Source organism: Elephas maximus, chromosome 6 (genome assembly GCF_024166365.1).
Source record: "Elephas maximus indicus isolate mEleMax1 chromosome 6, mEleMax1 primary haplotype, whole genome shotgun sequence".
In the NCBI taxonomy this organism is placed as follows: domain Eukaryota; kingdom Metazoa; phylum Chordata; class Mammalia; order Proboscidea; family Elephantidae; genus Elephas; species Elephas maximus.
In genome coordinates this window covers 22,041,645-22,056,005 of record NC_064824.1, presented here as the reverse complement: position 1 = coordinate 22,056,005, position 14,361 = coordinate 22,041,645, and the positions used below count along the sequence as shown (strand labels likewise).

The 14,361-nt window shown below is 45.2% G+C and overlaps 1 protein-coding gene across 2 annotated transcripts in view; it reads right to left on the bottom strand.

Annotated features, from left to right (window-relative positions):
* CCDC93 (coiled-coil domain containing 93) overlaps nucleotides 1–14,361 on the bottom strand; it is a 142,294-nt gene that overhangs the window by 71,407 nt on the left and 56,526 nt on the right. The window contains exons 8-11 of one of the 2 annotated variants that reach the window (XM_049889190.1): nucleotides 9,775–9,811; nucleotides 6,757–6,849; nucleotides 6,418–6,465; nucleotides 5,592–5,678 (exon numbers count right to left, since the gene is read on the bottom strand). In XM_049889190.1, coding sequence (XP_049745147.1) covers nucleotides 5,592–5,678; nucleotides 6,418–6,465; nucleotides 6,757–6,849; nucleotides 9,775–9,811 — 265 coding nt within the window. Of the gene's footprint in view, nucleotides 1–5,591; nucleotides 5,679–6,417; nucleotides 6,469–6,756; nucleotides 6,850–9,774; nucleotides 9,812–14,361 lie in introns of both variants that reach the window. The other variant, XM_049889189.1, reaches the window with a different exon arrangement.

Below are 14,361 nucleotides of genomic sequence, written 5' to 3'. Positions count from 1 at the left end.
CCCAGGGCAAACCGACACTCGTGGATTATTTATCTGGAAGCATCTTCACATTCTCCTCCTCTGCTGCTGTAGCCCACCACTGCCGTCGAGTCGACTCCGACTCATGGTGACCCTGTAGGACAGAGTAGAGCTGCCCTGTAGAGTTTCCAAGGAGGGCCTGGTGGATTTGAACTGCTGGCCTTTTGGTTAGCAGCCGTAGCACTTAACCACTACCCCCACCAGGGTTTTCCTGCTGCTGCTGTATAGGAACTGTATTTAATTGAGTTACACACCTCAGAGAGCTGGAAACACAGGGATTGTTTATCACGTTACAGTGCTATAAGAGCTTACGCACTTTTCCAACGAAGAAGCCGACACATGTCTTTTACCTCATTTTTATATCCCAATGCCTTTCAACTTTCCAAATGCTAAATGCTTACACCAGGCAGGCTGTTCAGCTTGTTCCTTGATCACAAAATCATTTTCATACTCTCATCCTCCAAAAATTATCTTGTTCTTCTTCACTAAGTAAAAATCCATTCTGACCTCAGCCTAACTTTGGTTTCTCTGAAACACCACCTACGGCTTCCCTCGATCCCTGCTCTATTTCCAAGGATTTTATTGCCAAGACCCTGAAATGCAGGGGCATGGTTTTTAAATGAATTGCCAGTGACTAGCTTCAGCTCAACGGAAGGTTCAACGGAAGGTTAAAAAAGAAAAACAAACTTCGGTGGACAGACCTAAGGTGACGTTGCCGCCTGCTGTTCACATCTTCGTTTAATCCTCTCCCCTCGAGTGTGGGCAGAACTTGTGACTTGGTTCTAACCAAAAGAATAGCAAAGGTGCCAAGCTACATGTGATTAAACCAACTAGTTGCCATCAGTAGATTCTGACTCATGGTGACCCCATATGTGTCAGAGTAGAACCGTGCTCCCTGGGGTTTTCAAAGTAGATTGCCAGGCCCTTCTTCCGAGGGGCCCCTGGGTGGACTTAAACCTCCAACCTGTTAGTTAGCAGCAAAGCACATTAATCGTCTGCACTACCCAGGGGCTCCTTTATGTTCCAGAAGACTGTAGTGTCCTCCTTCTGAGGAGATAACTGTTCTCTGCCGGCTTCCATGAAACAAGTGACAATGCTGGGGAGGCCCACATGGCAAGGAACTGATGGCAGCTTCCAGCTAGCAGCCAGCCAAGAGCTGAGGCCCTCAGTCCAAGAGGTCAAAAGGAAACAAATTCTGCCAGCACCCTCATGAGCTTGGAAGTGGGTCCTTCACCTGTTGAGCCGCAGGTGAGACTGTAGCCGTGGCTGACATCTTGATTTCAGTCTTGTGAGAGATAAGCAGAGAACTCTGGTAAACTGCCCAATTCCTGATCCACAGACACTGGTAACAAATGTATGCTGTTTTAAGCAGCAACAGATAATGAAATACACAAACAAACTGAAAGAGAGAAAGGTAGCCCTGACATCTGAGAGCTAGCCTGATACTATCAGCTAGGCCTTCATGTTGCTGGGAGCTGGCCTGTACTACGCCTAGGCCTGGTGTTGAACATAAACCATTTCAAAGAGCACCGACATAGACAAGGCCACTCTGTGACTGTAACGGATCAGGACAAAAACTTGAGCAGTCTGCAGTAAAGTCTGAACAGAGAAAAAACAAACATTTCCACATCACAAAAATGACCAAACGTTCCCCCATCCCAGCTAAAATGCATAGACAGATTTAACTTTGATTCATTCTCTGTGCTTTATGGATAAGATTTATTAAGATACCTGTAGAACTGCCCCTCCTTCCTTACAGCACCCAACACAGAGCAAAATCCCACTTTCTGGAACTCTCCCCAGAATCACCTGGTACAAGCCCAAACCCTGTAACAAGTCCTTTCCAACGCCCTCTTACTGAAATGCCCCACTGGGTATGTCCTCCCTCACTGCAGTGAGCAATAAACTCAACCTGTTCAACTACAGGTATGTTCCTTTGATCTCTGGCTACAGGGCACTGACAAAGTAACAAAATCAAAGCCATCAAACAAATGAACAGAAACAAACGTGGCTTTATCATGGAACTTACATAAAAATAGAATAAACCAATAATACAAGAAAGAGTGCATATACAGCTTAAACTAGGTGCAGAACAGAAAGGTACAATAAAGTTAAGAGTTTCAAATGAGTATAAAGAAATTATTTGATAAATGGTTTTAGGGTAAGTGACAGGAGCAGGAAAACTAGGTTAGATCCACACTTTAGACCCAAAAAAAAAAAAAAAATGAACTGTATGTAGGTTAAAGAGTTAAACATCCTAATACAAGATAAGCTGAAATGTAATGGGTAAGTTTATCAGGTTCAGGGAAAAATGATTAGCCTCTCGTTTAGAACCAGTAGCAAAGAAAAAGCCTGATCAATTCAGGATAAATTTCTTGCATATATTAAGAAACAATGCAAAAATAAATAATCTGAGAAATACTTGCACCACAAAGACAAAATATTTAAATCTAAATAGACTTTACTCAAATTTACAAGAAATATATCCTATATCCAAAAACTGAAAGAGTAAAGGCTACAAACAATTCACATAGAAGGAAATAGAGTAAACAAAAACATGGAACCAAGTTCAGTCCTCTCAGTGGGCCAAAGAGGTGCCATGTGACAGCAATTAAAGTACCAAGTTAGAAGCGTGCTGGTGACACAGTGGTTAAGTGCTCAGCTGCTAATTGAACCTACCAGCCACTCTGCAGGAGAAAGATGTGGCAGCCTGCTTCTTTAAAAATTACAGCCTTGGAAACCCAATGGGACAGTTCTACTCTGTCCTATAGGGTCGCTATGAGTTGGAACTTACTCAATGGCAATGGGTTTGATTTTTTTGGTTTGGGAAAGTACCAAGTGAGACAGATGAACACTCAAAGCTAGAAAGTCTGGGGCCGTGCTGGGAAGGACTTTCACCAGTATTACAGTTTTATGTTGATATGATTTATTTGTAAAGCAATACAGAGCAGGAGTCATACTTACCCCAGTCATCCAACTCCTAAGAAACCTTTTAGCAGAAACTATCTCCTCAGATTTCACAAGTGTTACATTTACAATGCCAGACAGAAACAACTTAAAAGTCTATAAACAGGGAAATGTTTAATGAACTGTACTTATAAACACACAGATTATCTAGTCATTAATACAAGTGTGAAGACTAGAAACATAGAAAATATTTATAATTTGATGTGACCAAAAAAAAAAAAAAAAAAAAGCAGACTATAAAAGCACAAATGAGGCTGCCAACCATTAACTATAATGTGTTTGGCACTGTTTTAGACATTTTTGGTTGCATGTCCCTTAATCGGAAACCCTGGTGGCATAGTACTTAAGTGCTACAGCTGCTAACCAAAGGGTCGGCAGTTTGAATCTGCCAGGCGCTCTCTGGAAACTCTATGGGGCAGTTCTACTCTGTCCTATAGGGTCGCTATGATTCGGAATCGACTCGACGGCAGTGGGTTTGGTTTTGGGTTTTGGTCCCTTAATCTTCACAACATTCTGCCAGGAAAATATTATTATCCCTATTTTATAGATGAAGATACCAGGACTAAAAAAGGTTAAATAAATTGGCCAAGGTCACATAGTTGGGAAGCAGGAGAGATATGAACCAAGATAGAACTCCAAATGCTTCTGAAGTGTTTTGACCACCGTACCCGTTCTATCTCCTTTAGACATACGTGATTGCCACCACGTACTACTATGAACATGTGAGGAGAAACACTGGAAGGCAGTATACAAATGTGAAATAACTGCCATATGGGGATAGGATTAAAGGCAATTTAATTCTAAAAACCTTCCTCTTTAATGCCATACGATCTACTCAATGAAAACAACACAATCAAACAATGAACTCTTGACCTCCAACTATTCATGAGAAGTTTAATTTTATACGTCCTTGGAAAGAGACTTGGCATTGCTTCCTGTCCAAAATTACTTCTAATTTTATTCTTTTCTGGCAGGACAGAATGGTGGTAGAGAATAGTCCAGGATAAAGAACACCAAAATGCAGCCATTGGAGTGGGGTAGACGTCACTGTGCAAGGGTGAGGAAGAGAAAGCTCAGGGGATAAAGAGACAAAGAGACCCAGAAGGAAACAGAGAAAAGGCAAAGCTGACTCGGGAAGATAGGTACGCTCCAGGACTCCCAGACAGGAAGAGGGCCGGGAAGGAGAGGTGTCCTGCCAACCAAAGGAGACGGCCTGGGCCTGCCTGCCTGCTTTCCCTCTTAAAATGATCTGAGCTCCTCTGCGCTCCCAACGGGTAAGTATAAAAACAGAAATCACGGTCCCTGTAGAAACAGCTGTGAATGCCCCATCCAGTCATCCTTTTTTTTTTTTTTTTAAATGGATTCAGCCATGTTATGCGGCCACATAAGAGCAGGAAGACTCACACGCTTGCTATTCAGGTGTATGTGCCAGCAGTAAATCTAGACACTTCCTTCTCGGGCAGGGCTAACTCCTTCCACACCAACATCTTCAAGTCTTTTGAGTTTATCTGCACCTTGTGGAAGAGTTCCTAATAGGGAAGCCTCAAGGATAACCTGAATCCTCTCCTGGTCAAATCTCAGATGACACTTTGTCCAGTATCAGCTTTCCTAGGTGGTAATGGAAACAGAAAATGTTCTGGTTGCTAAGTCAGTTGGATTAGAAAACCCACGCGAAGAAGCATTAACGTGGGGATGGGAGAGGAGAACAAGGGAACCCTATCTCCGGGACAGTCCAAGCTGTTTTACTGATTGTCATGCTCAGAAAGCAGACCCCTCACTCGGTGAGCCATGACGGCCTGCAGTGTGTATGGCAGATTATACTCCGTTGGAGCTCAGGGACTGCTTCCCTGACTATGCCATCTGTGCACTTCTTCAGGGCAGTGCTGCACAGAGGGGTAGGGGTCAAAAGCTTCTGAGAGAGGGAAAGCAAAGCTGACGCTTCAATACACATCCACATTTTAAGTGGGCAGACTACCTACGGCTGGAGAAGGAAGGATAGGAAGCCACGCCCCATAAATCTGACTTCACTGATATTACATCTCAGCCAGGCTGGAATCACTTACGTGCAAATGATTAATCACTGTCTCCCTGAAATGTTCAAGGTCCTACTGCCTATGCTTAAAAAAAAAAAAAAATTGGGGGTAAAAAAAAAAATCTAAGGCTGAAATATGACTTTCAGGTCTTTGTTTGTCCTACACCCTTTTTATAAAGTAGAACAAAAAATTCTGCCTTGGGCTTGGCTGAGTTATGGGGTTTATCTCCTAAGCAGGAAAGCTTTCTTCCTCAGCTCCACCACCAAACTGAGCTCAAGCTATAAGAAGAGGAAGAGAAATGCTTGTGCTATACCCCAGGCATCAATTTATCACAGGCAATAATTGGTTGGAGAGACAGGTTTTTTCTTCATATTTATAGAAAAGTAGACATAGCAGAACAAAATTAATTTAGCTAATGGGCAAATGCTGACTGCTCTGCGTGGCACAGCAGGGTTTGTCTCTGACAAAGGTGCCTGGTGCCATCACTGCCAGGGCGAGGGGGTGTCAGAGAACAAAGCCTTGGTGCATAACAAAGCCTTGGAGGCCAAGACTCCAGCTGGGCCTGGAACTTACCTTCTCAGCATACTCAGACACTATCTGCTTGATCTCAGCGGAGCACAGGCCCACGATCTGGCCTACGGAGCTTGCGGTAAGCCGGCTCTGCAATCACAGAGGGGATGTGTTCAGGCCATGCCTTGTCTTTCACAGATCTGGGAAACCTGAGCACTCAGAGCGTTATCACAAAGTAGGTAATATTCCGGGGGGAGAATACCGTAGCTTTTGCTCACATATTCATCAAGGAGGGACAAAACAATCCTTAAAACAAACGTTAAGCCACCCCTCTACCTCCCGACTGTGTTAAATTATCCTCAGACCTTGGGTATCCTGGAAAAATGAATAGTTTTTCACCCTCTGCTCCATCCCAAGGTCTCTCTTCATGAGGGTCACTGACCAGAGCCTGCAGGGGAGTTGATGGGGCTAGGACTCAGGTAGGGGAGAAGTATAAACAGGGGAGGAAGAGAAATCTCAGAGCCCCTAAAATATTTATTAACTGCCACAGGCCTTTCTCAATCTAAACAAGAATGATCCTTTCAAAGCATCTAACTAAAAGACCAACTATAAACTCTGTGTTCCATTTTCTATCTAGATGGTGCTGGAAGGAAGCAGAGCACAAGGGCTCCTTTAACACAGGGTGTAACCTGCAGTTACAGAGAGGCAGGGCTGAAACTCCAACATGGCGGTCTCCATCCTAATCTCACAAGGGTCCTTTTCAAGGCTCCCTCCCCAAGGTTACATGGACAGCAATGCTACACACTCATAAAAAGCTTCCCCAAAGAAAGACCAGAGGAAACAGGCGACACCTCCACTGCCCTCTCCACCCCGACCACTCCTGCTTCACCTCCTCAGTTGCCATGGCGGTCATCTTGGTCATCAGTGACTGAATACGCTGCTGAAAAGGAACAGGGAGAAGCAGCAGTGAGGGGTTGTGACCATGTAAGAGTTAAGCAGAATGCCTAAATAGGTCTTTGTGTGAAATCCGGGGGTTGTTTTCCTTGACCTCGTTTTATGGCAGCCCTCATACTGGTGGGGTAAGGGGACTGGAATGGGCATGAAAGGCTAGCTCCCAGCAGCTGGCTGTTGGGGGCAGCTGGTCATTTTGGAAAGCTGGAGATAAAAGTGAAATTTCTCCCCAAATGATTTAAACAGAAACCTCAGAGGGCGTACTTGGGCCACACACCTCTTCAGCAGCTCGGAGCTCGTCTTCCTCGTGGGCTTCAGCTTTTTCTGCCATTGAGAGCCCTGCAGAAAGTGCTGATTTCTTGTCCTCGGCCTGAAAGGGAAAACAGGAAAATGGCTGAGTGCTAGAGTTGGAGACTGAGCAGAGAAAGAACAACATTGCAAAAAAGGATGAGTCTGTGAAAGAAAACACACAGATATGGACAGTCGAGACAGCCGAAGAGAGAATGGAAAACTCCAGAGACCTGAGTTTCCATTCAACCCACAGGCTGAACAAGCTGGGCTTCAGGGCCTGGTGAATGCCTGCCTCCATTTCTACAGTGCTTGCTGATTAAATGACTATCAGGCCATACACCTTACCAGACTTATACTTTGGGCTTTCCTTCTACCTCAATACTTTCAACAGCAGACTGCAGCCTAAAAGGAGTGTTTTTGGAAATTGCTAGTTGAGGCTCATTCCAAAACCAAACCCACTGACAGGGACCCTACAGGACAGAGTAGAAGGCCCCATAGGGTTTCCAAGATGGTAATCTTTACACAAGCAGGCTGCCACATCTTTCTCCTGAGGGGTGGCTGGTGGGTTCGAACTGCTGACCTTTCAGTTAGCAGCTGCGCGCTTAGACACTGCACCACCACGGCTCTTGCTTGAGGCTCATTAGTGGTATGACCAAAATTTAGCAGGTATGACTAAAAAACCAAGCCAAACTTGTTGCTGTTGAGTCGATTCCGACCCATAGCGACCCTATCGGACATAGTAGAACTGCGCCATAGGGTTTCTATGGGTTCTACTGCCCCGTAGGGTTTCCAAGGAGCGGCTGGTGGATTTGAACTGCCGAACTTTTGGTTAGCAGCCATAGCTCTTAATTAGTGTGCCACCAGGGCTCTGGCAGGTATGACTAGCATCTAAATAAATTTAAGAAAAATAATAGAACATATCAGAGTACTCTGCAGGCAGTAAAGGGTTAAGAATGATTTTGTGAACCTTTGTTTCTGGGGTATGCATGCATGGGATGTGTCTGGGTGCTGCGCCATGATGAAAAACAAAATTCTCACTATTGAGAATGATCAAAAAGTTCAAAAACCACTGGTCTGAAGGATAAAAATACAAATAAACTTCACCTGGTGATCAAGCTCCATGCTCTGGACCCAGCCTCAGGCCACACCATACCCAGACAGCCTGGATTAATGATTTTTAAAACATGGGCTGCAAGCCTAGCCTTCTTGGTTTAAATTCCACATCTGCCATCCACCAGCTGGGTGACCCTGGGCTGACCATCTCTGCATAGCAGAGTCTTTTAAGGGCTGAACTCGGATGTCCTTCGAGGACCATCCCAGCTCTAGGGTGCTTTTCTATCACAAGGCTACTGTCAAACATGGGAAGACCCTAAGCTCCTAAGTGCTGGATGTATCTATAGGGGACAAGACTTCCAATTCAAATGTGTACTCTGACATAGGAATGACAAGACAAACCCAGTGCGAATACTATTTCGTGGGCATCTCATGATTTTTCTAGTCATAATAAAACTGCCTCATTTCCAAATACAGTCATATACAGATATTTTTTTCAGACAAATCACACACCAAGTAAAATCTACACATTTAAAACCCTTAATACACACCAGATGCCACACGACACACTTAAATACAGAAAACATCCTGCTCTGGAGGAAACGATTGTTTAGTTGGGTGACAACACAAATGTGGAAAAAATAAATAGTAAGAAAAAAGAAAAGGCAACATAATCAGTGATTAATTGCCAGTGAACTAATAATAATAATAGCTAATGCTACAATGTGTTTACTACGTGTCACATCATCGTTAAGTCCTTCACGTTTTAATCTTCACAACAAGCTGTGAGTAGGCACAATGACTGCCCCCACTTTACAGATGCTGCAAACTAAGGCACGGTGATTAAATAACTGTCCACAGTCACTATGCAGGGTGGAGCTAGGATTTGAAACCAGCCAGTCTGGCTCTAGAAGGTATGCTCCTAGTTTCTGTCACTGCCTCCAATGACTGACGGACAGTCACCCCCAGAAGCAGAGAGAGGCTGGCTTCCTGGATGGACAAAGGGACAGGGGACCTGGATAAGGGCAGGGTTGGCAGGAGAACAGAAGGAGTAATCTCCCATTCAAGAAAATCTGGAGTTGGTGGAGACTGAGACAGGTTATGAATAGATCCCAAGCTGCAGGACTCTGAGAAGCCACTGGCCACTTCGGAGGGCACATTTTTGTAGAAAGGCAGCACTTAAGAGCACAGGCTTTGATATCTGAAAGATTCCCATTATGGCACTTTATGAGCTGGGGGATCTTAGACAAATCACTTAGCCTCTCAGCTCCTCAGTTATTTGAGCTGAAAAACAAGAATAAGTATCTTCCACAGACAGCTGTTCAGGGGAGTAAGTGAACAGATACATGCAGAGTCCTTAACAGGGGGCCTGGGACACAGGAAGGGTCTGGCGCTAAGATTTATGCCTGCCCTGCTGCTGACAATGAAGAATCATTAATAAACATGTAGGTTAACGGACATCTTTGTGACTCCTTGGTGAGGGCAGAAACCCCATCCCGACTCACCCGATTTTTCCACACTGGGATGTCTTATGACCAGGCACGCCTGTAATTTATGGCTGTGTTCTAGCTCGTTGCCGTCTGGTCACACCTGTCTAGAGTCTCTCTCATTGCAGTGGACTTCATCTTTATACTTTTAAGAGTCAATCAGCCCCCATGTGATTGACTCTGGAGCTACAACTCTTAGTCATCCCTCACTTCCAGCCTCTACACCCACGTCAGGTCCCTGACAGAACAGGCTGGAAACGCAGGAAGGAGATGTAGTGGCCAAAGGCGGCTGGTGCATCCCGCTGCTCCGTTTGCCCAGGGTCCTAGCCTTTTGGGCGGCAGTCCCCAACCCCCAACTCCCAAGGAGCTACCGCCCAGCTTGGCAGAGGCAGAGGCAACGCAGAGGGGGTGGGGGGCACTTCCATCTCTCAAATATTCTCTCCCATTATCTATGCTTTTCTTACCTTCTCTGTTTTGCTCTGGCGGCTAAATCCGTATCTCCTGCAGACCACAAAAAAAGGGAGTTCAATGACTATCCACAAATCACAATAAATTCTGTTGAATGCGTTTTGGTTGGATTTTTATATGGAAGTACCAGAGAGAATTTAGGCTACTTCGTGACTGAGAAAACCGTTCTAAGTGCCTAACCACAAACACATTCCAATGTTTTTTGAACAAATGGCCAGCCATCCTATTTGCTATATAAATACTGTAAACGGGAACTCCCAGACAGTGTAGAGAGCAACATTTTTTTTAAGTGCAATCATTACTTTCTGAATGGGGAACTGCATCTCACAACCACAGTCTAAGCTAAAAGCCTTTAAAAAAAGCTGATATAAACAACTGTGAACGTGTTCACTCAGCCAGACATGTTCTCTAATAGCTACTTTCACAACCTCGGTCTAGCACATTTTTTACTCACAAACATCACCAAAACATGATGCCAGTGATGTTGTGTATTCACTTCACGCAACCTTAAATTCAAAGAAAACACTTCAGTTTAGTTTTTTTGGTTCTAATTACTCTAAGCTTGGGAGAAAAAAGGGGGGGGGGGCAAATATAACAATGCAAAAACCATTCAACCTAAAACAAAAAGCATAATGCAAAGCACTGAGCCTCACTTACCTTTAAACAATTAGTAAGGGAAGAAAGTCATATGCAAGCATTTAAGGAAAACACGTTAAGGGCTTCTGCTCTGGCCTAGCCCGCCACTCCTGGCTTGCTGGGTCAGTGCGCTGGCTTTCCAGCTCTAGGTGCTTTTCTATCCCAAGCCTACAAACAAGCATTCCCACTCCTCCTCCCTACACCTTATGCAACTTCTGCACTGGCCCGGCCCATGGTCATCAATGGGGGCCTCTTTTCTCAGGAGAAAATGGGACTCCTTGGCACCCTCTTTGAGGCCTCACTTCTCTGGCCCTGCCTAACAGCAGTTCAGCCTCTCCTCCAGCAGCCTGTCTTCCATGCTCTTGTTCCATCTACTTGCCAACGGGCAGCTCTGCACACTGTGCTGTTCTCTTCTCTCCCCCACTTCCCTGTTCACCCCTCCACACACACTCAGCTCCAAAGCTACTCCTCTGGGAAACCGCCCCCACATACTCTGCCCTGGCCCATCTATCCCTGCCTCTGTGCATGCTCCTCCACCTCCCAGACAGCAATCACGTCCAACTGCTGTTTGCACGTGTCTTTCTCCTGGACGGCAATGATTCTACTTTTACATTTTGTATTCTCAATGTTTGGTGAATGAAAACACTAAACACAAGTGGGAAAGAAAGTGCAGAAATCAAGAAGCTGAAGTATCTCGTGACCTGAGACAGGTTGTCATACAACTGGAGAGGCCAAAAAGTTCCTGCTGGGCACTCCACCACCAGTCTACCCAATGGTGTGTCCACCCCTTAGGCATAAATCTGCAAGCCCAAAGTGCAGAAGACCAAGGTTAGATTTTGAGTATCCACAGGAATTCTGTAAAGGGCCTATGGCAGATACTGGGAACTGGTTTAATCAACATCTACTGCAGCCTGTTACTGCATCTTCCTATACTGCAGAAGCTGGAAAGCCAAAGACTCTATTTTCCATTTGGAGCCCTGGTGGCACGGTAGTTAAGAGCTGGGCTGCTAACCAAAAGGCCAGCAGTTCGAATCCACCAGCCGCTCCTTGGAAAACTTATGGGACAGTTTTACGCTGTCTGATAGGGTCACTATGAGTCAGAACTGATTCGACAGCACCTAACAACAACAACAATTTTCCATCTGAATGTTACATATAGGTTCTACCAATCAGATGCATTTGCAGGAGACTCTGAACAAACAACAGTTACATGAGGGAAGAAGGAAGGCATAAAGGATACATTGGGCTGGTGTGGATCACAGTAGAAGCAGCCTGGTTCTGGGGCCAGCAGCTGTTACAGCAGATTCCTTCTCTGCCGAGACAGCTATCTGATTCTGACAGTAATGGCGTGGTTCTCTTGCCATCAGCTGTAGCACCAGCTTCCCAATTCCACTGGTCGCTAGCTTGCTGATCCTGGCAGAAGCAGCAGCAACCCTGGAGGCCCAGCTTGCTCTAATGTGGGGCTAGGTTGCTGACTCTGGCTTAGCCTAGATTTCATCTCTTACGCCTTCCCATTGATCGCTGTAATCGATCCCTTCCTGCTGCAACTAGCTTGGCTGTGTTTTCCACCAAGGAACTCTGACCAATATAGGTCTCACCAGAGTTTCCCGTTCCTAGGAGTGTCCTCCAATCCTTGCTGTTCCTTTGTTTTCCAGGTCTTTAGACTGTGGAGACCCTTAAGGCAGATAACACACCCTCAGGAGACAACCCTCTTCTACAGCCCAGGGACTTTGTGGATTTTCTAGAGAAAGCAGTAAACAACCAAGTCTGAGTGACTCAATTCCTGGGTTCCATCTACTCCTTGAAGATAAAGGCTCTGGCAAGATTCTCTGACCACCCTAACTAGGTCAGGCGCCCCAACCTGTGCTTCTGTGAGGGACATGCACATCTGTCAGTGTACAAGAGTTACCTGTGAGGTGTAGTCACCTAAATCTCTGCTGACCTCCTTAAGGAAGGGAACTCCCTTCATTCTCTCTCTCCCTTTTTTTTTTTTCACATTTTTTTAAATTGCGGTATAATTCACATAACATATAATTCACCATTTTAATGTGTACGCTTCAATGGCTTTAAGTGCACTCACTGTGTTGTAGGATCATCACCATTAATTCCAGAATATTTCCAACAAGAAACCTACAAATATTAGTAGCTCACTCCAGTTTTCCCCTTCCCCCACCCTCTAGAAGCCACTAAGCTTCTCGTCTATTTCTGTGAATTTATATATTCTGGACACTTCATATAGAGGAATCATACAACAGATGGCCTTACTGTGTCTGGCTTCTTTCACTCAGCATAATGTTTTCCAGGTTCATCCATACTGTAGCATGAATCAATACTTCATTCCTCAGCGGTTAAATGCTCTGCTGCTAGCCAAAAGCTTGGTGGTTTGGGCCTACCAGCTTCTCCCCGGGAGAAAGACGTGGCAGTCTGCATCTGTAAAGACTACAGCCTCGGAGACCCCATGGAGCAGCTCTACTCTGTCCTTTAGGGTCGTTATGAGTCGAAAACAACTTGAGGGCAATCTGTATGTATGTAATATTCCATTGTATGGAAAACCCCCATTTTGTGTATCCATTCATTAGCTGATGGACACAATTTTTGGCTAGTGTGAACAGTACCTACTTCTGTGCCTGGCACATGTTGTTGCTGGTTGCCATCAAGTCAGCCTCCAACTCATCGTAACCCCTGCACGATGGAACAAAGCCCTGCCCAGTCTCGCACCATCCCTATGTTTGGTTACAGACTGGACCGGTGTCACCCACAGGCACTGGCTGATTTTTGGAGGGAGATCACCAGGCCTTTCTTCCTAATCTGTCTTAGTCTAGCTCTGTTGAAACCTGTTCAGCATCGTAGTAACACGCAAGCCTTCACTGACAGATGGGTAGTGGGTAGTGTATGACATGCACGGGCGGGGAATTGAACCTGGGTCTGCCACATGGAAGGCGAGACTTCTACCACTGAACCATCACTGCTCCCACCTGGCACACCGTAGGAGCTTAAGGAACATCTCCTTTAATAAAGTTCAATACACTGATTTTTCTCAAGGCCTCCTTCTCCGTGTGACATGGTAGCAATGCTTCCGTGACAAAAAGAAGCTGTCCTTAGATGCCCATTAAAGTCTATCTCATTGTGCCCACTGGTCCTGCCATCTCTGAAGGACTCTTCCTTGTTGTCTCATCTTTACCAGGAGAACAGGGTGTCCCTTGCTGCCTGTTTATCATGCCTCAGTAAGAGGAGGTGAACGCTTTGACTCATTCACATTACAGCAGCAGTCACTGCCCTCTCACCATTCCCAGGCAGGTCGTGTCGCTCTATCCTTCAACTTCCCTCTCCTCTTGCCCTGTCAGCCCTGTCCTTTTCTCCCAAGTGCCAGCTGACGCACAGTGCCACTGCTTCAACGTGAGCCTGCCTTCCTCTTCTTTAGCCCTGACTCAGCACCTCTGCTCACGTCCTGCCCTGTCGGCACCAACAGAGCTCTGGCCTCTTGCCACCCAGGTCACTTCCTCATACCCCAGACTAGGATTTGGTCTTTAGCATCAAGGATGCCCATCGTCTAGAACAGCACTAAAAAAAAGAAATACAATGAGAGCCACATACATAATTTTAAATTAGCAGATTCCACCCCAAGTTGTTCTAAACAAAGTTTCCCAATAACTGCATCAAGCATCAGTTTTTTAAATTTAAATTTATTAAAATTAAAATTATGTCCCTGAACTACACTAGTCACATTTCAAGCGCTCAATAGCCACATGTACTAGTGGCTACCATACTGGACATCACAGTTCTAGAAAATAAAATAACCTTCATTAACAATTGCTTCAGGCAAGATTAAGAAAACTATCTGGAATCCAGAACGAAGTAGGAACATTAAAATAAATAAACAAAACCCCTAAGTACTAAGTACTCTGAGCTCTGTTCTTTGTTCATTCAACAAGCATTTATTAAATGCC